At 37.8% G+C, this 23,419-nt stretch overlaps 2 protein-coding genes and 1 pseudogene across 13 annotated transcripts in view; all 3 read right to left on the bottom strand.

Moving 5' to 3' along the window:
• The window catches only part of LOC103471329 (protocadherin alpha-C2-like), a 195,427-nt gene extending 178,674 nt beyond the window's left edge, over nucleotides 1-16,753 (bottom strand). Inside the window, exon 1 of one of the 4 annotated variants that reach the window (XM_081611432.1) lies at nucleotides 14,239-16,753. In XM_081611432.1, coding sequence (XP_081467558.1) covers nucleotides 14,239-16,593 — 2,355 coding nt within the window. In that variant the 5' untranslated portion in view covers nucleotides 16,594-16,753. Of the gene's footprint in view, nucleotides 1-115; nucleotides 2,634-4,034; nucleotides 6,516-7,405; nucleotides 9,936-14,238 lie in introns of those variants that run through there. The other 3 variants (XM_081611427.1, XM_081611433.1, XM_081611426.1) reach the window with 3 other exon arrangements.
• LOC108166097 (protocadherin alpha-3 pseudogene) lies at nucleotides 10,576-13,493 on the bottom strand (annotated as a pseudogene).
• Nucleotides 16,754-20,881: 4,128 nt separating the features above from the next.
• LOC103471326 (protocadherin 2 alpha 1) overlaps nucleotides 20,882-23,419 on the bottom strand; it is a 41,505-nt gene continuing 38,967 nt past the window's right edge. For all 9 annotated transcript variants that reach the window (XM_081611448.1, XM_081611447.1, XM_017307064.2 and 6 more), the window contains one exon: nucleotides 20,882-22,497. Coding sequence is in view for 4 of the 9 variants with exons in the window: in XM_081611447.1 (XP_081467573.1) it covers nucleotides 22,465-22,497 (33 nt within the window). In the remaining 5 variants the exon portion in view is untranslated. The remainder of the gene's footprint in view (nucleotides 22,498-23,419) is intronic.

Here is a 23,419-nt window from a genome sequence, read left to right as displayed (position 1 = left end):
CGCAAAATCAAAAAAAAGCAACATAAGTAAGCACTCATAATGGAGTTACTGTATATACATTTATAGAATGTCAAACATTTGTAAGACATGTAAAGATGTCTTTTCCATCTCTTACCTCTTCAGATGCCCTCTTCCTGTCAGGCAGCATTAGTGTGTTTGCATGACTTCCAGGTACTATAGTAGATCCTATGCTCATCCTGGGTCCAACTAACATGTAGCGTTTATCTCCAGATCTGTACTGGATGCTGTGACACAGTGTCCCATCATAATTAGGCTCTTGCAGATATTTAGAAGTATAGTCTGTAGATTTGGAGCACTGCATTGCAATCAGCACGATGACACTGATGATAAACAGAATTGAAACTGCGCCCAAAGTGATCATCAGGTAAAAAGTCACATGATCATCCTCGTCATCCTTTGCTGCGCTTTTGACATCAGAAGCTGCAAACGCTTCTTTTGGCTCCACAAGTTTAACAATCACAGTAGCTGTTGCTGAGAGGGAAACGTTTCCATTATCCTTGACCAGTATGACCAGTTTATGCTCAGCCTCGTCTGTCTCTGTGAATGAACGAAGTGTTCTGATCTGTCCTGTGTAGCGGTCCAAACCAAACAGACTGTGGTCAGTAACTTCCTGCAGGGAAAACAGCAACCAGCCATTATATCCTATATCAGCGTCATAGGCTCTGACTTTAGTCACCAAGTGTCCTGCGTTCACATTACGTGGAATCTCCTCCACACCTTCAGCAGAACCATTGGAGCTGAGTGGATACAGGATGACTGGAGCGTTGTCGTTCTGATCCAGAATGAACACGTTCACTGTGACGTTGCTGCTGAGTGACGGAGTCCCAGAATCAGTGGCGACAACTTGGAACTGGAAAGTTTTTAGAGTTTCAAAGTCAAAACTTTTGAGCGCATTTATTTCTCCATTTTCTGAGTTAACGTTTAAAAATGCAATAATTTTGGATTGGCTTCCTTCTTCTCTAACTAAATGATAACTTACAGCTGAATTTTCGACCAGGTCGTTATCAGATGCAGACACAGAATATATTGGGTTCCCAGGGACGTTGTTTTCTGTCAGATAAAGTTCAATTGGATTATGTAAAAATTGCGGTGCATTATCATTTGTATCTGACACATCAATACTCAAAGTTTTAAATGTAGATAGAGGAGGCTGACCACTGTCAGTAGCTGTTATAGTGATGTCATAATGCGAAACTGACTCTCGATCCAAATGTTGTTTTAAAACTAATGAGTACATGTTATCTTGAAACGATGGTTTTAAATCAAACGGCACGTCATCTGAAAGACTACATATGACCTTACCGTTTAAACCTGAATCCTTGTCTGTAACACTGATTAAAGAAACTACAGCGCCAGGTCTGGAGCTCTCTGAAACCTGCTTAGAAAGAGATGTTACCTCGATTTCAGGTTTGTTATCATTTTCGTCCAGCACGTTGATGAGGACGGTACAGTCTGCATCCATAGGAGGTGTTCCTTTGTCATTTGCACGTATTTCTAATTTATAAACTTCATATTTTTCAAAATCTATGACTCCTTTTACTCTTATTTCACCACTGACTTTGTCCAAGCTAAACATTTCATGTAGTTGAGGGTCATGTTCACCACCGAAATAATATTCAACTTCTCCATTTGAACCAATATCCAGATCAGTAGCATTAACAGTAATTACCCTCGTATCCATTTTTACATTTTCTGGTAGTATTACTGAGTATACTTCTTGTGTGAAGACGGGATGATTATCGTTTGAATCGAGGACAGTTATTGTGACATTTAGAGTTCCCGATCTTGGAGGATTCCCGCCGTCTAATGCTGTCAGAATCAATTTGTGTTCATTATGTTTTTCCCGATCAAGAGGTTTTTGCAAAACTAAATGTGGTACTTTGTCATTTCCCCTGTCTCGAATTTGTAAACCGAAGTGTTCATTCTGGCTTAATTTGTACACACGTATAGTGTTAACAGCAACATCTGGATCGCGAGCAGTTGGTAACTGGAAGCGTCTGCCTGGCTGAGTAGACTCAGAAATTTCAATTTTTTTTTCATTCTCTTGAAAAGTCGGTGTATTATCATTTATGTCAGAAATCTCGATAGCAACATAATGTATTTCCATGGGATTCTCAGCTACTAATTTTAAATTCATCAAACAAGGCGAAATGTTTTCACAAAGAGTTTCTCTGTCTATGTTCTGGTACACATACAATACGCCATTGTTCTGATTGACTTCGAACTGACCGTCTCTTATTCCCGAAACAATTCGAAATCGTCTTTCTCCCAGTGTGTTGATGTCCAGCCCGAGATCCTTTGCGATATTTCCAACGACAGATCCCACTTTTACTTCCTCTGGAATTGAATATTTTATCTGGGCTGAAACCCTCGGAAAGCAGCCCAGCATCAAAGATACGCTGACGGCAAACCAACAACCCTGTAATCCTCGGCTTTGTCCTTCTCTTCTCATCATTCCAGTTCAGGGATGTCAAGTAATAAGAAAAAAAAAAACTCTTCTCACAGGTTCTCCAAGCACATTGTACGTTCACAAATTTTTTTGGAACTATAACGTCATAAGTCTTTACATCATATCAATTTTATACAGCGCAACCACTTTTTCTCCTTCAGTATGCTCTCCTTTCTGGTGACTAGAACAAAACCTTTGTGAAGGGCAGGGCCAACTCATTAATTTATGCTGAGATGACACTGACACCTAGTGGACTGAGCACACTCCAATATTTATACAAAAATAAAAAATAGAAGCGTACCGCTGTTTCCACTTTAAATAAATAAGGTTTTACCAAACACAGAAATCTGTACAGCTATAACAAAAACATTTTGGAAATTTCAGAAAGCCATATCAGTTTATGTCTGTATGAAGTTCAGATGAACTGACAAACTGCAAACGTTTTGCGGTTTAATTTGGTGATCGTAGTGTGTGCAAAAAGTGTTCACGGGATATATATTTCATGAAAATAAAAAAATAATTTGAATTCCGGTGATAAATAAAATTAGTTATAATTTTCTTATAATAAGCTGATCGTTAATCACATGTCCTTGAAGTTATTCCTCACTTGGAATTAAAAATTAAATATTTCTGCAATAGATTCAGTATGTATATGACAAGTTTGTGATTGGTTAAAAATAATTAAACTATGAAAATTATTTGGTTTTCTTGGCAACGTTTAATAAAACATACTAGAATAAAATCAAATAGCTAGTCCGTCTTTAAAGATGATAGCAGCTTAAATTACCGCAAATATTTCCTCAGCAGCACGGATGGCGTTACAAGAACAGTAAAATTGTATGCTTTTCTTTTGATTTTAATCGAACACTGTAGGTTTAATTTAAAAATAATTCTCGAGTTAGATGAAAATCTTCCGACCTGAAAATTGTCGGTGCCCATTTAGAATTAGATGTTTTTTTAACTTCTAATATATTACCCGGTATTTTAAACATCGAAATCAAGACTTAAAATATGTTTTTACCACAGCAAAACACAATAAAACTAACATAAACAAAAAGACAAAAGAAAAGTCAAGAATGATGTAATGGCTTAGTGGGAAATCTTGGCCGTTTATTAAACACACCTAATATGTCAATAAGCAAAACAAAAGGTCAAATAAATTAATAAATAAAGAAACTCCGAGGGACTTGAGATCACACTAAAAGTGAAAAAGGAAAATCCATATTCAAATCCAACCACACCTTATGCCTGGTAGCCGAAATAAATTAATCTATTTTCAGTCAAGAATGATCAAACAATTACGGTTTGAACTTTTTCTGGGTCGCACTAAGGTTTAGTTATGTCGATAAATGTATTATGGAACATAAATACTTGTATGTTGCTAAAAAAAATATCTCTTAAACTAAAATTGAAAATGTTTGAGTTTTGAATTTCTCATATCAAAACAATGTAAAGCTTCTGGGGCATAGTGATGTAGAGCAGTGAACAGATTTACATTTCTAAATATAATGGCTTTGATTGCGTTTTGTCACACTCGCATATTAGAAAATGAAACAAACCTTACCTCCTCAGATGTTCTCCTCCTGTCAGGTAATACCAACGTGTTTGCATGACTTCCAGGAACTATGGTAGATCCAATGCTCATTCTGGGTCCAACTAACATGTAGCGTTTATCTCCAGATCTGTACTGGATGCTGTGACACAGTGTCCCATCATAATTAGCCTCTTGGAGATATTTAGAAGTATAGTCTGTGGTTTTGGAGCACTGCATTGCAATCAGCACGATGATACTGATGATAAAAAGAATTGAAACTGCGCCCAAAGTGATCATCAGGTAAAAAGTCACATCATCATCCTCGTCATCCTTTGCTGCGCTTTTGACATCAGAAGCTGCAAAAGCTTCTTTTGGTTCAACCAGTTTGACAATCACAGTAGCTGTTGCTGAGAGGGAAACGTTGCCATTATCCTTGACCAGTATGACCAGTTTATGCTCAGCCTCGTCTGTCTCTGTGAATGAGCGAAGTGTTCTGATCTGTCCTGTGTAGCGGTCCAAACCAAACAGACTGTGATCAGTAACTTCCTGCAGTGAAAACAGCAACCAGCCATTATATCCTATATCAGCGTCATAGGCTCTGACTTTAGTCACCAAGTGTCCTGCGTTCACGTTACGTGGAATCTCCTCCACACCTTCAGCAGAACCATTGGAGCTGAGTGGATACAGGATGACTGGAGCGTTGTCGTTCTGATCCAGAATGAACACGTTCACTGTGACGTTGCTGCTGAGTGACGGAGTCCCAGAATCAGTGGCGACAACTTGGAACTGGAAAGTTTTTAGAGTTTCAAAGTCGAAACTTTTGAGCGCAGATATTTGCCCGTTTTCAGCGTTTATGTTTATAAATGACAAAATGTCTTTTTTACTTCCTTCTTTCGCAATTTTATATGAAATATCCGCGTTTCCGTCCTCATCTTTGTCTGTGGCACTGACAGAAAATATTGACATACCAGCGGGGTTATTTTCTGGAAGGTAAAATAGCAATGGATTTTGGAGGAAAATGGGACTGTTGTCATTTACGTCAGATATCCGTATTGTTATTGTTTTCGTATGTGACAGTGGAGGGTCGCCGCAGTCCGTCGCCGTTATTGTAATATCATATTCAGACACCTCTTCCCGATCTAAAATGCCTTTCGTCACAACTGAATAAATGTTTTCCTTAAAAGATGACTTTAGTTCAAAAGGCACATCTGAGGCTATGCTTAGTTTTGGTTTCCCATTTTGACCAGAATCTTTATCTGTAACACTAAGAAGAGCTATAACACTACCTGGCTTTGAGTCCTCAGACACAGTGTTTGACACGGAGGTGATTTCAATTTCAGGCGGATTGTCATTCATATCTTTTATCTTAATATTTAGTCGACACACAGCCTTTAACGGAGGCGTTCCTTTATCTGTTGCCTCAACATCCAGTTTATAAACGTCATGTTCTTCATAGTTCAGTATTCCCTTGACTTTTATCTCTCCTGTTTTTTTGTCAAGTTCAAAAATGTCATAGACTTTTTTCTTAAGTGTTTTTCCGAGACTGTATTCAATTTCACCGTTTACGCCTTCGTCTGGATCCGTCGCGTTTAGTTTGTATAACAACGTGCCAAACGGAACATTTTCCCGTATTTCAATTTCGTATGTGTCCTGACTAAATTTTGGACGGTTATCATTACTGTCAAGAACAATTATAGAAATATTCAGACTCCCTGATCTACGAGGTTTCCCACCGTCGACCGCTGTTAGATGTAACAAATGACTCGTTCTTTGTTCTCTATCCAGGGATTTTTTCAGCACCAAAAATGGTATTTTATCATCATCACTCTGACGAATATCTAAGTCAAAGTGATCGTTTGGTGTTAACATATAATTGCGGACAGTGTTGGATCCTGCATCAGGATCACGAGCAGCGTGCAGCTGAAATCTGGCCCCTGGTAATGTTTGCTCAAATATTTCAAACTCTTGCTCTTTTTCGGGGAAGCTAGGCGAGTGATCATTCACATCAGCGATTTCCACAATCACATAGTGCATTTCCAAAGGGTTTTCGACTAAAATTTTTAGGTCAATTAAGCACGCACCACTCCCTTGACACAGATCCTCTCTGTCGATTTTCTTATGGACAAGGAGATCCCCGGTGTCCTGGTTCACCTCAAACAATGCTTCATTTGATCCGGAGACGACACGAAAACGTCGGCTGGACAACAATAAAACATCAAGACCAAGATCTTTGGCGACATTTCCCACAACTGATCCTTCTTTCACCTCTTCTGGAACCGCGTATCGAATCTGAGCAAAGGCCCGCTCTCCGACAAAAAGCAAAAAAAATATTTGAAGCAAAAGCAAACCACAATTCCGTCTTTGGCTACGTCTGTAGGTCCCCATCGTCCTATCACAAATTGTAGAAAGGACATCAAAAATAAAATTGCCAAAATAAGACCTTTCTGTCTCCACTGAACATGTTAAAGATGCACAAAGCAAACCACGAACCCGATGTGTGACATTACACGCTAAACAAAAGATTTCGAGAGGAAGGAACACCCGTGTTTCCCGATGCTGCAGTGACACCCTGAGTTTATTTGGAGCATCAGTTTATTAATTGTATGGACCAAAGAAATGATTTCATTGTGAGTTGGATGTAGTGTAGTATTATGTCTTAAGAAAAAGTAGGCCTACTTCACATGCTAAAACACACTGGGCTACCAACACAACGTATATAACCAAGAAATCATTACTGATATAAATTTGTTATAAAAGTATTACTGATTGCACTTTAAAAAATTAGGTAACTTTATGTTATTAAAGGTAATGTTTAAACAGTAATGGTTTCTTGGTTAATGTTAAGTTGCATAACAAAGGCATTTTGAATAATGTCAACTTTGTATTAAAAGTGTCATAAGTTCCCGAATGAAACATTATGACAACAGTCATAAATATCCATGAAGGCTTATTCGTGTACATGACGTGTGTTATTTCATGTTTATGAAAGTGTCATGTCAGTCTTATTCACCCCTCTTCAAATAAAGTTACCATGTAGTTAAACTGATCACTAATCTGAACAAAGCCACACACAAAAAATGCTTAAAACCATATCACCTAGTGGTACCAGGCTGTGATAGTGGAAATGCATTTTTCAAAAGAAAAAGTGAGTTTAGAAAGTTTGTGTTGGTTCAAAAAAACTTTTATTTATAGATTTATTTTGATAAGGGAAACAGATGGACATGAACTGCTAAGAGACAGTTGTCAGATCTAGATATTGAAAAAGTAACAACTTTGATTTCAGCACCCTGGAGAGTAATCCTTCTTTTCAGAGATTAATTTTACATGCATAAAATAGGAATTGGGGGTTGTGCAGAATGATCAAACATTTATCTAAATCTTAACAGGTTTAAATGTCCTACCTCTTCAGATGTTCTCCTCCTGTCAGGCAGCATGAGTGTATTTGCATGACTTCCAGGTACTATAGTAGATCCAATGCTCATCCTGGGTCCAACTAACATGTATCGTTTGTCTCCAGATCTGTACTGGATGCTGTGACACAGTGTCCCATCATAATTAGCCTCTTGTAGATATTTAGAAGTATAGTCTGTGGTTTTGGAGCACTGCATTGCAATCAGTACGATGATACTGATGATAAACAGAACTGAAACTGCGCCCAATGTGATCATCAGGTAAAAAGTCACATCATTATCTTCGTCATCCTTTGCAGCACTTTTGACATCAGAAATTGCAAAAGCTTCTTTTGGCTCCACAAGTTTAACAATCACAGTAGCTGTTGCTGAGAGTGAAACGTTGCCATTATCCTTGACCAGTATGACCAGTTTATGTTCAGCCTCGTCTGTCTCTGTGAATGAGCGAAGTGTTCTGATCTGTCCTGTGTAGCGGTCCAAACCAAACAGACTGTGGTCAGTAACTTCCTGCAGTGAAAACAGCAACCAGCCATTATATCCTATATCAGCGTCATAGGCTCTGACTTTAGTCACTAAGTGTCCTGCATTCACGTTGCGTGGAATCTCCTCCACACCTTCAGCAGAACCATTGGAGCTGAGTGGATACAGGATGACTGGAGCGTTGTCGTTCTGATCCAGAATGAACACGTTCACTGTGACGTTGCTGCTGAGTGACGGAGTCCCAGAATCAGTGGCAACAACTTGGAACTGGAAAGTTTTCAGAGTTTCAAAGTCGAAACTTTTAAGTGCAGCTATTTCTCCATTTTCTGAATTAACGTTTAGAAAGGCAATAATTTTGGACTGTGTTCCCACATCTCGAGCTAAATGATAACTTATAGCCGCATTTTCAGCCACATCTTTATCAGAAGCAGAAACAGAAAATATTACGTTTCCAGGCACGTTGTTTTCTGATAAATACAGTTCAACAGGGTTATGTAAAAACTCTGGTGTGTTATCATTTATGTCTGACACATCAATACTGAGAGTTTTAAATGTAGATAGAGGAGGCTGACCACTGTCAGTAGCTGTTATGATGATGTCATAATGTGAAACTGACTCTCGATCCAAATGTTGTTTTAAAACTAAAGAGTACATATTATCCTGAAACGATGGTTTTAAATCAAACGGCAGGCCATCTGAAAGACTACATATGACCTTACCGTTTAAACCTGAATCCTTGTCTATTACACTGATTAAGGAAACTACAGTACCAGGTTTGGAGTTCTCTGAAACCTGTTTAGAAAGAGATGTGACCTCTATTTCAGGTTTGTTGTCATTTTCATCAAGGATTCTGATGATCACCCTGCAGTCACTGCTCATTGGAGGATGTCCTTTGTCTGATGCCTGAACATCTAACTTAAACACATCAACTTCTTCAAAGTCAATTCCTCCTTTTACTTTAATTTCACCTGTGACTTTATCTAAACTAAAGGTTTCATATATTTTTGGATCAAGTTCACCACCAAGTATGTATTCAATTTCTCCGTTTGCACCTTCGTCTAGATCTGTTGCATTAACTGTAATAACAGTCATATCAACTTTTGTATTTTCAGAAATTGTTACCGTGTATACTTCTTGACTGAATGTTGGGTGGTTATCGTTTGAATCGAGAACAACAACTGTAACATTGACGGTGCCTGTTCTTGGGGGATTTCCACCATCTAACGCTGTCAGAATCAGTTTGTGCTGGTTGTTTTTCTCTCGATCAAGAGATTTTTGCAAAACCAAAAATGGGATTTTATCCTCTCCTCTTTCTCTAATTTGCAAACTGAAATGTTCGTTATGGGTTAGTTTGTAAACACGCACCGTATTTAGAGCAACATCTGGATCGTGAGCAGTGGGTAACTGGAAACGTTTTCCTGGCGGAGTTGACTCAGAAATTTCGAATATTTTTTCTTTCTCTTGAAAGATCGGTGAATTATCATTTACGTCGGTAATTTCAACTGCAACATAGTGGATCTCCATCGGATGTTCTGCTACTATCTTCAGGTTAATCATACATGGGGAAATACTCTCACAGATTCTCTCTCTGTCGATTGTTTCATGTACATACAGAGCGCCATTGTTTGGATTTACTTTAAACTGAACATCATCGGCTCCTGAAACAATGCGAAACTGTCTCTCATCCAACGTAGAGAGGTCCACACCAAGGTCCTTTGCAATATTCCCAACAACAGATCCCACATTCGCTTGCTCTGGAATTGAGTATTTTATCTGTGCCGAAATTAGCGGCGTGCAGCCGAGGATTACAGAAACACCGACAGCCACCCACCAAGACCGTATTCCCCGGCTTTGTCCTTCTGCTCCCATGGCTCCGTTCCCGATTTAAAAAAATATATATCCAACCACAGTTCATTACACATAAAAAAATAAATGCCGTAGTTTTCAAGTATCACGCTGGCATAGACTCCATTCTGGCCGATCCACGAAGTGGGTAAGATGGCAAATATCTGAATCTAAAGAAAGCGTCTTTACTCTTCACTTGAAAGAGAGCCTTTATGCAATGGGCAGGGCTAACACTATAACACAACAATTTATGCCGATATGATACTGACACCTTGTGGACTGATTACAAGACACTTTGTCACGAAAGCTTGTAACACAAAACTCTGTTCCAACGTTTTCACTAAGCATTTTTTTATTATTGTTTAGAGACATTCATTTAATTCAATTGCATGTCTGTGCCCATATATTAATATGTTTCAAACGTTTTCATTGTTTATTGTACATTTATTTGGTTACGTGTCATAATCATGTAATCGTTGGCACTAAATGATTTGTCGAGTAAAAAATTAGCAAAACTGTGATAATTCTCATATATTCAGAATGATAAACAATCATTCTGGATTTATGAGAACAAACTGCCAATAATAATAATAATAATAATAATAATAATAATAATAATAATAATAATAATAATAATAATAATAATAACATTAGCATAGGCTAATGTTTGTAACTATCAGCAAAGTTATAAACAGATGTGATGTTATGAATATTTTGTCATGCGCGAAAATAAGATGATAGACTCACTCATTACTACAAAACGCATCAAAAATGTGTTTTCCGTTCACCCCATTCAAAAAGAACAAAACAAATTGGATTGTTATACACTATTTCTAAGAGAGAGGAAAAGATATTCATGAAAAGAATGAAAAAATAATAATTGAAAAAATTCTAGCACAATTTATCAAAATTCCAACTGTCTTTCAAAAGTACAAGCTAAAATATTTTGGGGAGGGAGGGAAATGTGAATACCTTGGCAACAACAATGACAAAAAGCAAACCTCGGTAAAATAAATAAATAAATAAATAAATAAATAAATAAATAAATAAATAAATAAAAGTTTAAAAGAAAATAATTGCCTTACCTCTTCAGATGTTCTCCTCCTGTCAGGTAGCACCAGTGTATTTGCATGACTTCCAGGTACTACAGTAGATCCAATGCTCATTCTGGGTCCAACTAACATGTACCTTTTGTCTCCAGATCTGTACTGGATGCTGTGACACAGTGTCCCATCATAATTAGTCTCTTGGAGATATTTAGAAGTATAGTCTGTGGTTTTGGAGCACTGCATTGCAATCAGTACGATGATACTGATGAAAAATAGAACTGAAACAGCGCCCAGAGTGATCATCAGGTAAAAAGTCACATCATTCCCCTCATCATCGTTTGCTGCACTTTTAACATCAGAAGCTGCAAAAGCCTCTTTTGGCTCCACGAGTTTAACAATAACAGTAGCTGTTGCTGAGAGTGAAACGTTTCCATTATCCTTGACCAGTATGACCAGTTTATGCTCAGCCTCGTCCGTCTCTGTGAATGAGCGAAGTGTTCTGATCTGTCCTGTGTAGCGGTCCAAACCAAACAGACTGTGGTCAGAAACTTCCTGTAGTGAAAACAGCAACCAGCCATTATATCCTATATCAGCGTCATAGGCTCTGACTTTAGTCACTAAGTATCCTGCGTTCACGTTACGTGGAATCTCCTCCACACCTTCAGCAGAACCATTGGAGCTGAGTGGATACAGGATGACTGGAGCGTTGTCGTTCTGATCCAGAATGAACACGTTCACTGTGACGTTGCTGCTGAGTGACGCAGTCCCAGAATCAGTGGCGACAACTTGGAACTGGAAGGTTTTTCTACTTTCAAAATCGAAACTTTTCAATGCTGATATTTGTCCGTTTTCGGAATGGATGTTAAAAAAATGCGCCACATCACCCTGAACCCCATCGCTTTTCCTAATGCTGTATGTCATCGCTGCATTTTCGTTCACATCTTCATCTGATGCCGTTATAGAAAAGACCGACACACCTGGTGCGTTGTTTTCTACTAGATACATTTCAAATGGATTTTGCCTAAAGACCGGCCTGTTGTCATTAATATCTGATACATGAATTTGCAAAGTCTTTGCTGCTGAAAGTCTGGGTTCCCCACAGTCAGTAGCAGTTATGGTGATGTCATAATGAGATTCAGTCTCTCGATCTAAACGCCCCTTTGTAACCAGAGAGTACATGTTCTCTTCAATAGATGGTGTCAAATCAAATGGAACATTATCCGATATTTTACAAATAACTTTCCCATTCATGCCTGAATCTCTGTCTGTGACACTGATAAGCGAGACAACGGTGCCAGGTTTTGAATCCTCTGGTATTTGCCTGGATAATGATGTTATTTCAATTTCGGGTTTATTGTCATTTAAATCTTTTAATTTTATTACAACTCTACTTTCACCTGTCCAGGGTGGTTGGCCTTTATCTGAAGCTTGTAAATCTAATCTGTATATCTCTGTTTCCTCAAAGTCAACGTTTCCTTTAACTCTAATTTCACCAGTGATACTATCTAACTCAAATATATCATACACCTTTTTCTTTTGTGTTTTTCCAAAGGTGTACTCAATTTCACCACTCAGGCCTTCATCTGAATCTGTTGCATTTACTTTGGTTACGATAGTTCCTAGCGGAGCGTTTTCATTTAAAGAGACAGTATAAATATCTTTGCTGAAAACAGGGCGATTATCATTTACATCTAATACAGTTATAGTTAAATTAAGGTTTCCAGATCGTGATGGTGTGCCCCCATCCAGAGCCGTTAACACTAAATGATGCTCTGATTTTCCTTCTCGGTCTAAAGGCTTTTTAAGCACTAAAAATGGTATTTTGTCTTCCTCGCTTTCTTTAACTTGAATATCGAAATAATCGTTTTGACTTAATCTATATAATCGAACAGACTGTATGCCAAAATCAGGATCTCTAGCTGCATGAATCTGAAAACGAGTGCCCGGGGGAGTGTTCTCTGCTATTTCCAGCCTCTGCTCGGTTTCAGGAAAAGACGGTGAATGGTCATTGATATCAGTTATTTCTACACTAACATAATGTATTTCCAGAGGGTTTTCAACAACAATTTTAAGGTTTATCACACAAACCTTTGTTCCATCACAGAGTTCTTCCCGATCCATATTTTGCGCAACGTGCAACACTCCGTTATTCCGATTTAATTCAAACAGGGAGTGATTTGAGTTCGAAACAATGCGAAGTCGTCTGCTTGTCAAAGTGCTGAGGTCCAATCCCAAATCCTTGCCAACATTCCCAACCGCGGATCCGACGCCGACATGCTCAGAAACGGAGTACTTCAGCTGACCCAAAATCATATCCACAGAGCACAGCAGAAAAATCCCAGCAAACCACCAAGAGCTCAGCCGGCGCCTTTGTCTTCCTTCTCTCATTGCGAAACGAATATGTGACATATTTCTTTACACATGAACACAGATATCCGATTTTCATGGAGGTCTTCTTGTTACAACAGCATTCTGAACGTCATTTTGAAGATTTTTGCTTAAAAAATGACCTGCTATCCTCAATTTTAAACATAAACCCTGCTGCGATGTATATTTCGTCCGCACACCACTTCTGTCCAATATATCGACACAAACGAGGCAGAGCCGTTTAAAACAAGGCGCACAGAAATGGTCAAGGCCACACTGACACCAAGTGGTAACGCAAACACAATACATGAAACCAAGATGTTCTTTTACTTTTTCACTCGCATTCAATCTAACACCAAACCAAATGCTCCCGTGTCTCTTTGTGGAAACGAACATTTAAAAATAACTCAACCAGTGAGCTTTGCAACAATGTTATCGAAAGACTTTAAACTCTTATTTGTACAGAAAATATCATTTGAATTGTATACATTTTTAAATATCATTCATTCATTCATTCATTCATTCATTCATTCATTCATTCATTCATTCATTTGTATTATATTGGATGCATTTAATCATATTGAAAACAATCAAATATCATGAACTAATTAAATTAATTTAATTTAGCTAAGGCAGAAATAATTTTACATAATACATGTTTCACATGTACTATGTAAAATTATACATGGTATTTTCTTATACCTCGTTTTTACTATTTACTTAAAGGAAAATGCGATGGAGTGTTGCTTTCCGAGACAAAGAAAAATGCCGAATCAAGTTTGTCGAAACCAGAAATTCTAGCACCATGAACAGCGCAAGAACAAGTCAGCAAAATATAATAAGAAATTAAAGGTGTATATATATATATATATATATATATATATATATATATATATATATATATATATATATATATATATATATACATCAACATCCAATGAAATATCAGAAATAAATGAAATAATAATTAAAATAATAATAATGACGATCTCTTCTAGTGTTCTTGGTAGATGAAGGTTAAAACTGTTCTTTACTGTAATAACTCTGATATCATGATAAACATAAATAGAAACAATGTCTTACCTCACAGGCGTTCCTCCTGTCAGGTAGCACTAGTGTGTTTGCATGACTTCCAGGTACTATAGTAGATCCAATACTCATTCTGGGTCCAACCAACATGTATCGTTTGTCTCCAGATCTGTACTGGATGCTGTGACACAGTGTCCCATCATAATTAGCCTCTTGTAGATATTTAGAAGTATAGTCTGTAGATTTGGAGCACTGCATTGCAATCAGCACGATGATACTGATTATAAAAAGAATTGAAACTGCACCCAGAGTGATCATCAGGTAAAAAATCACGTCATTACCTTCGTCATCATTTGCAGCACTTTTAACATCAGAAGCTGCAAAAGCCTCTTTTGGCTCCACGAGTTTAACAATCACAGTAGCTGTTGCTGAGAGGGAAACGTTGCCATTATCCTTGACCAGTATAACCAGTTTATGCTCAGCCTCATCTGTCTCTGTGAATGAGCGAAGTGTTCTGATCTGTCCTGTGTAGCGGTCCAAACCAAACAGACTGTGGTCAGAAACTTCCTGCAGTGAAAACAGCAACCAGCCATTATATCCTATATCAGCGTCATAGGCTCTGACTTTAGTCACCAAGTGTCCTGCGTTCACGTTGCGTGGAATCTCCTCCACACCTTCAGCAGAACCATTGGAGCTGAGTGGATACAGGATGACTGGAGCGTTGTCGTTCTGATCCAGAATGAACACGTTCACTGTGACGTTGCTGCTGAGTGACGGAGTCCCAGAATCAGTGGCGACAACTTGGAACTGGAAAGTTTTTAGAGTTTCAAAGTCGAAACTTTTCAGAGCTGATATTGTGCCATTGCCTTCATTTATATTTAAAAAGGAGGTTACAGAGGAACCCGTGCTCTTACGGTTAAGAAAATATGAAACTACCGCATTTTCACTTCCATCAGCATCAGTGGCTGCTACAGAAAAAATAGACAGTCCAGCCTTGTTATTTTCAGGTACATAAAAAGTATAAGGACTTTCAGTAAACAAAGGGCTGTTATCATTTACATCTAGTACGTCTACCTGTATCAGCTTAGTCGACGACAGAGAAGGGCTGCCTAAATCCTTTGCTGTTATTGTAATGTTATACATATGACTAATCTCCTTATCTAAATAGTCCTTTGTAATTAAAGAGTACGACTGCCCATCAGGTGATGGCTTTAGATCAAACGGTAAGGAATCTGACAAGCTGCACACCACCTGTCCGTTCACACCTGAGTCACGATCTGTCACGTCCATCAACGCCACCACGGTTCCTGGTGCTGCGTCTTCTGGAATACGACTGGTAAGGGACGTGATGTCTATTTCGGGCTGGTTATCGTTTACGTCTTCCACTCTTATAACCACGTTACATTGCGTGGAGAGAGAAACAGAACCTCTATCTGATGCCAGAACTTTGAGCTCGTACATTTGTTTTTCTTCGTAATCCAGTTGTCCTTTCACTGTTAATTTTCCAGTTTTGCTGTTCAAGTCAAACTGCTCAGACGATGGTCCACGATGTTTACTCCTCAGAGAATATTCAACCTCACCGTTCACACCTTCATCTGAGTCAGATGCACTTACGGTTAAGAGGAACGTCCCGACCGGGGCGTTTTCTTTTATTGTTGCGGTGTATTTTTGTTTATCACAAACGGGCGCGTTGTCATTAACATCCGATAATATGACAGTGATATTCACAGTTCCTGATTTTGCTGGTTTACCTCCATCTGTCGCTGTTAATAGCAGCCAGTGTTGAGGAGTATGTTCTCTGTCCAAAGAGCGTTGAAGTACTAAGAAAGGAACCTTTCCTTCCTCCCCGAAGGCGTCTGTATCCAGCCGAAAATACTGATTATGGTTCAGCTTATATGAATTTATGGAGTTCAACCCGACATCCAAGTCGTGTGCTCCTTCCACCTGAAATCGAGAACCAACGATAGCGGACTCCAACACTTCCAGTGTGTAGTTTTCCTCTGGAAATTTGGGTGAGTTGTCATTTACATCGAGAATCTCAACCATGATCTGGTGCATTTCAAGAGGATTTTCGACAACAGCTTTAAGGTTTGTTACACATGGGATGGTTTTTGCACAAAGCTCTTCTCTGTCGACTCTGTGGTTTATTAATAAAACGCCATCCCTCGGGTTTACCTTAAATAGATCCTGCTTTGCTGCTGATACGACTCGCAGGTTTCTGTCCGCCAGTTTTCCTAGATCTAAACCAAGATCTTTGGCTACGTTTCCTACTGGCGTCCCAGATTTTAATTCCTCCTGGACAGAATATCGGAGTTGAGCTGAAATTCCTTCAAATTTCAAAACGATCAGCGCCAGACAAAAGGAAGTCCATCCATCCATCCATTGTTTTTTCATGTCCGTCAATTCCATTGTTTCTGAAAATGCGTCTTTCGGTAAATGTCCCTAATTCCTTCAACAAAATTCCTCCTTGGTGGTAAATTTCTTTTCAATAAATACAAAAGCAATAAATCCCAAGTAAATAATTATTTTAGCGGAAGAGGGAAGATGCTTTGTTCCGTCCTTTCAAACCGCCTATTATGGTTGTTACTGAACACACATGAAAAGAAGGATGCCCATTTTCTACCTCAGTCAAATTAAGTGCATCAGCGCCACCTACTGCCAATGAAGGCGCGATGGTTCCTCCCATAGCTTAGCCTGACATTTTGCTGAGCATATAGTATATTCCAACAAATTAGGAGTGCCAGAAAAAAAAGCTTGAAAAATGCAGTTTTTTTTTCTTTCTTTTTACTTAAATGTTTAATGTGTTGCAACATTAATTATTTTAAACTGAACTTTCAAAGTTTTTCATCTGTGCCATTTTGACATAAAGTTAAAAACACATTCTGGTTTCTTGTCTTTATCCTTTTTATCTTTTGCACTGTCTTGAAATGGTCTTCCTGCAGGTAAACACAGTTCAGTGGAGCCTTCACGGGGGATTCTTTATTACATCTTACACTTGAATCAGTACAATCACCATGAAAACTAAATAATATCTACAAACATTAATATAGAAAATGGGCTCACAATAAAAATGAAATAAAATACAAACGTGAATCTTTGTTTCATTTAGTACATCCAACAAACATCCGGAATCCTGCTGATGGTTGTTTTGCAGTCATTCATTACACTAATTGCATGCCAGCTCTTGTGAGGTTCAAAAGAGTAAGAAAGCTAATTGAACAACCCACACAGTGTAAATCGAAACAGACAAGATCTACAAATAATCCACATAAAAAAGTATTTAAAATAATAATAATAATAATAATAATAATAATAATAATAATAATAATAATAATAATAATAATAAATTAGTCATGAAGTAAAAGTTCATAACTTTAACAGATAATTAGCCCAAATTTCTGGAACCCAGTAATTGAGTTGCAAATGATTTAGGCATAAACTCTAGTGTATACCTATTTTCCCTTAAGCAACTCTTTATACATTTTGTTTCAAATAATATGAACATGTATAATATGTTCGTATCTAACTGAAATCTTTTGAAATACTTTTGCATTCTCAAATTTATCTGCCTATACTATGGAGTTTGCTCAACACACTCCCACCATCCTCACTGTTTTGTTGAGGTGAGCAACGACATCGTGTGGTTTAAAACTTGAAGTGCAGCTATGACGAACACCGCCCTGTTGTAATTTTCTCCTCTCTTTTTGTTCTTTTTTATTTTTAGCCTCTGCGGTGCATATAACGTATACCGATAGAAGAGAAAAACACAACCGTGGTCCTCACAGCAAAGTAAAATCAAGGTGACCTCCATTTTTTTTTTTTTTTCCATGTTCGCATCCCCGCCACCTCCTTCTGCGACTTAATGATTCTGAATGTGGACCAGAGAGTACGTGCGCAGGCTCTGCAGCATTCTGCACCACGTCCTCACAATCCTGTCGCCATTTTTGTTCACTCTTGCTGCAGCAGTGATAGCAGCTCGAATCAAAGCACACCATTTTAGTTGGCACTTAAAGGACGACGACGGTGGTTGCAGGCCCTTTATTCGTCTGATGTCAAGGGACAACGTAGACGCTGTGCAAATGAGGGCGGGGCACATGTCGAGATACTAAAGTGCAAGCAGAAAGGGAGCTAAACAGGACACGTTACCACGGCAACGCAGCTCCTCTAGACGGGTCGCTGACCGTGGTGCTGAAGACAAGCTGACGCAGAGGAAAAGAGAAGGAGGGGGAGGGATGCTGGCGCAGTTATTTCTACTGGCATCTAAATCCAAGCACGTTTTTACACAGACATAATTATTACGCTATTCTTTATTGCACCACGGAGGGGAAATTCAGGTGTGCCACCAGGAAGTTAAAGGTAAATTGAAACATAAATATTCAAACAAACTGAAAAAAAAAATAAGAATAAAAGACTACAGTATGGACAAACAAGAACTATGTAAAAGGGGGGTGGGGGGAGTGTAAAATTTCGTATGTTTCTGCATAGAAAGAAAAACACAAGCAGCCATTTTTTTCCACATTTTTTATTATTTTTCTCCCTTCTCTATACTACAAAAGGTTGCCTTTGAAAGTAACACAACTAATTTAGCATTTACAGATATGTGGTGGGACTGTGTTAGCCTGCTAGTGCCAGCTGGTGGTTGTTCCACTGCTTTGTTACACATTGCTGAATTGCTGTATGTGCTGATCCGTCTGTGAAGCAGAGATGCAATACACTATGAACTGTTAAATTAACCTCTCTTGGTCATAAACTGTAAACTGAAACTAAGAAATGCATTTACGTTTACCTCCGTCAGGGTTTTCTTCAAATATAGCCGAATCAAACCTAAAGAGGTTTAGTTAGGAGTTCACAGGCGTTAAAATGCTGCAAGAATGTTGTCAGTTATGCTGTAGTGTCTTATAAGTGACCTCAGCTGATCTGAAAGCAGTATTTTTGTGTAAATGCCTGTGTCTCACTCAGAGTGTCTGTTTCAATGTGTCTCCTGGCATGATGTCGTCTCTCTTTGGAGATGGGGTCATGTGAGAGCTCACAATGAAAACACATGCTTTTTGTACCGTATATGACAGTCAAGAAAAATAAACAGTTGAAAATATTTTACATGACTCATAATGCTTAAAAAGTACTTATCTTTTTTTTTTTTCCACAATCACATAGATACACAATTGCATTATGTATTGTAAGCTTCTGTTAACAAAACATGAATGAGCTTTTTCTAATCAAACAAATGTCAGGGTACTTCTGTATTTTATAATTATGACAATTTCTAAATACTAGAAAGAAACAAAAATAAATAACATAAAGAGTCATAAGAGATACATTTATGATCCCCCAATGTATTTGAAATATGTACCTGTGAATTCTTATAATATGATATTTATACTGTAAAGTTTTATAATCTTGGAGGGGGGAAGCATATTTTTTTCACATTTTATTTTAACATGAAAACTTTACCTGCTGTCTCCAGGTCCTTTGTAGCTCTGTGTAAGTCCTCCTTGGCTTCTGGACAACTCTGCTGATTATTACTTGCCTCTTACGAGAGGCAGCTGGAGCTGGCAGTGGCTGGCATTCTCTTCTCTTCTCGATTACAGCTTCAGTGCTCTTATAAAAGTAAATAGGACTATAACCAATCGTTCTGCTCTGTCTGGTACTTAATAAAAACATTTTAGAAGCCATCAGTGAATATTAAACCAGCTAATCTTGATAAAAGCAGGAAGATGCTATTTGCATACTAATATATTTCAGCTGGCTCTTTTGGTTTCTGTCCTTTTTTGCACACCCTTTCTGTCATGTGCTTCATTAGAAATATTTAAACAGGACAAAACATTGACATGTTCAGTGCTTATTTCACCAGCTGAGGTTTACTGATGATTCTTTTGCTTCTTTTACCTTTGACATCTGGGTAAGTGCTAAGATTCACTGTCTCTTAATTAGCAAAGCAGTTCAATAAAATTTGCAATGACAAGTTCACCCAGGAAAAAATAGTGTAATTTTATGGCATCATCATGTTTGTTGACATACAACTAACAAGTTGTTTTTTTGTTTTTGTTTTTTATAAAACAGCATAACTCCAGAGAGGCTGTCAGTCAGTAAATGAAGTTAGAGCAACCGTTGTGTAACACTGAACATAGCTTGCTTTCAAGCTTTTAAAAAAGGAATTGAATTTTAAATTATCAAGATTTTTAAGACATTGACGTGAAAATACCTTAGTACGGGAATGTATTGCCAACATTTTTACAAACACAGAATACCAGATTTATTGTGAGAGAGTAATTCTAATTATTTCTAGATTTGGGTGTCAACTTTGTATTACTTAAGTTTGCCTGTTTTTTTAGTTATATTTTTACCATGTAAAGCACTTTGGACTGTCTTGCTGCTGAAATGTGACATACAAATAAACTGGACTTCCCATTCTGTTATCTCTATAACATGTTTTAAGACTGCTACTATTTCTATGGCATGATTAAGTAATAATACATATTTAAGTTCAATTAAAAATGATTAAGGAGTGGATTTATGTAATCTACTAGCTGTCAGGAGAGTCTGAAATAACCACTCAGTATTTTTTTTTTCATTTGACATTTTAAAATTACTAGCATAATTCCACTCATTTAATGTAGAGTAAACTTAAGGAAAACATTTCAAAACAATGGAAATTTTCAGATATTTTACATTTAATGGAACATTTAAGAGACTGAGATTTTATTGTTATATTTTATTTGTAGTAATTCATACAGACTACAGTATACAATTAACTCACACCGTCTACATGTTGCACCATGAAAGGAACACCGTACAAAAGCATTTACCATATGTTTTGATTCAACACATTACACCCAGATAGAAACACAAGTCGTACTAAAGAGTTTGACAACATGGTTGTGTTCCTGCTTACACAGACTTAAATATGATGGCACATAATTCTGTTCACATTAAAGAGGCTTAAAAATCCTTTACTGATGATTAAAAAAAGGCATATTAATAAAGAGGCATGTGAGTATTTCTCTTATGTTAGTTGCATGTGTGTTTGAATTCCTTAAGGAGATGCATACAATATTGTAAAATACATGAACACAGCTTTCATTGAATGAAAATAAAACACAGGTACAATTTGCCGTTCCAGTTTTGTAAAGTCAACATTAAATGTCAACAGGCTGCACCACTGAATATACCGAAATTAAGCTAACTCAAAGAGCTTTGCTTGTAAACTGAAATAAGTAAATCGTAATATAAATACAGTTCATATAATGAATCAGTCTGTTCTCTCGTGGTCGCTCACTCACTGAAGCCCCAAGACTTATTTAACAATGTTCAAGTAGCCAAAACTTTCAAACATGGTGACATTTAAACTTTATGTTATGAGAAATGTTACATTTGTGAATAAACTAAGCCGTAATTGTGCTGCTTCATTCAAAAACTAAGGTAACAAAACAAAACATCGCACCGCATGATTCTGGTCCCATAAAATATAATTGTTTATCTCTGTTAAAAGAACAACAAAAAATATGTCTGTCCTAATTACAGAAAATAACACACTTGATACTCGTTACTCTATTGTTTCTTGCAGAAAACAACTGAAAGGCATGATGGCTGAAGAAGAAAGACCTCAATTCTATTCTTTTGTGCTTATGATGGACTTGGCACTTTCACATATGTAGGCCTGGCTAACTTATAAAACACAAGTAAACATGAATTAGCTAACAGTAAACACATTTACAAAATGCTGATTCTATTTAATTACTTTTGATTTGATTCAATGCTTTTTGAACATTTAGTTAGTTGTGCTGTATGTTACCTCTGATATTATACGTCAGTGTTTGTATGGCGCAAGGCAGGGGCACAAAGGATTCAATTGTAGATTCCAACATGTGCTTCCTTCTACTAAACGTCAAAAGTCTCTAAGGGCATTCCAACCTTTCCGTGTCCTCTCTTGGAATACTAGTTGTGCCTTCTGTTCAAACTTAAGAATGCACATTTGTCAGTACCTCATCTTTACAATACTTTAAATATAAGTTGAAGCCATGCAGTCTATTCATGCATATAGGTATGGACATCAGGGCATTGTTGATCTGCTTTTCATGTGTGTTCAAAGAATGGGGGAGTGCAGGGTTATGTTTTCTGGTCCGGTTCATTTGGGCTGCATGACGACTGCACAGAGTAAGGAACGGGAACGAGACAAAGGAGGGCGTATCCATGGGGGTGGATCTCTGAACGGAGTTCCTCTTTTCTTCCACCAGGCGTTTGCTGTTGGCGAAAATCCTATCCACAGCTGAAGGACTGGAATTACTTGGAGCTGTTGCTGCTTGTAGTGGATTCCTGCCAATGAGACAACAGAATTAGACATTTGTGGAAACGGACCCACAGCACTGAGAGCCTCGTGGTTGACCAGACTGAGATACGTCATGCAGCTGACTTCTTTCGCTCAGACAGGGGCTTCAGGCAGAGGACGGAGTGAGCGGGAGAGAATGTGTATTGCGGATGTGATAGATCTGTCACTGAACACCATGCTCAAAAATTACATGGAGGAGAGTGGTTGCTAGGGAACCGAGTGCCTGATTTCTCTTTGCACCTCTCCTGCACAAAGAATTAGGTCACATTTAAGACAGGAGACAGCGTCAGTCATGCTCTGAAGTGCCGTCCTGTGAAAAGGACAAAAGGAGTAAAGTCCTATTCCCCGTTCGTGAATACGTGAAATAAAAGGTTACAATTTGAATATATTAGTGATGGGTCAGAAAGGGGCATGAACACAGATTAATATCCACATGCACAGCATCAACTTGAAAACATGGTGATTCAATTAAAGATGCAGATACTAAAAAAGAACTGACATTAAACTTCAGATAGAGTCTGAAAATCAGATCAATGTTTTGACCCATATAAACTATGGGCAAAACGCCAGTCGTCTCCAATAATCTTTCTATTTAAATAGCAAGACTTTCTTGTAATCTTTGAAATTGTTTTAATCAAAGTTTTATAGACTTTCTGGGGGACTGTCTAAGATATTATTTGAGCACTAGCTCATTTTCTGTGTTGTCACTTTTGCCTCTGCTTCTAAGCATTTTCAGAGGGTTTAATTTCCCTGTGTGTAAAACTCCTCTAACTCTGAATCTTAAAATAAATAGACAAAAAAATATATCATAAATTCAAGGGTCAAAACAACTGTATGCATGCCACATAACAAACCAAAACAAAAAAAGTTAATTTTTTTTTGGGGGGGGGGCACTTGGTCATTATCAAT

The sequence above is a fragment of the Poecilia reticulata genome, chromosome 10 (genome assembly GCF_904066995.2).
Source record: "Poecilia reticulata chromosome 10, P_reticulata-male-v2, whole genome shotgun sequence".
NCBI classification, from domain to species: domain Eukaryota; kingdom Metazoa; phylum Chordata; class Actinopteri; order Cyprinodontiformes; family Poeciliidae; genus Poecilia; species Poecilia reticulata.
This window is presented reverse-complemented; position numbering and strand designations above follow the sequence as displayed.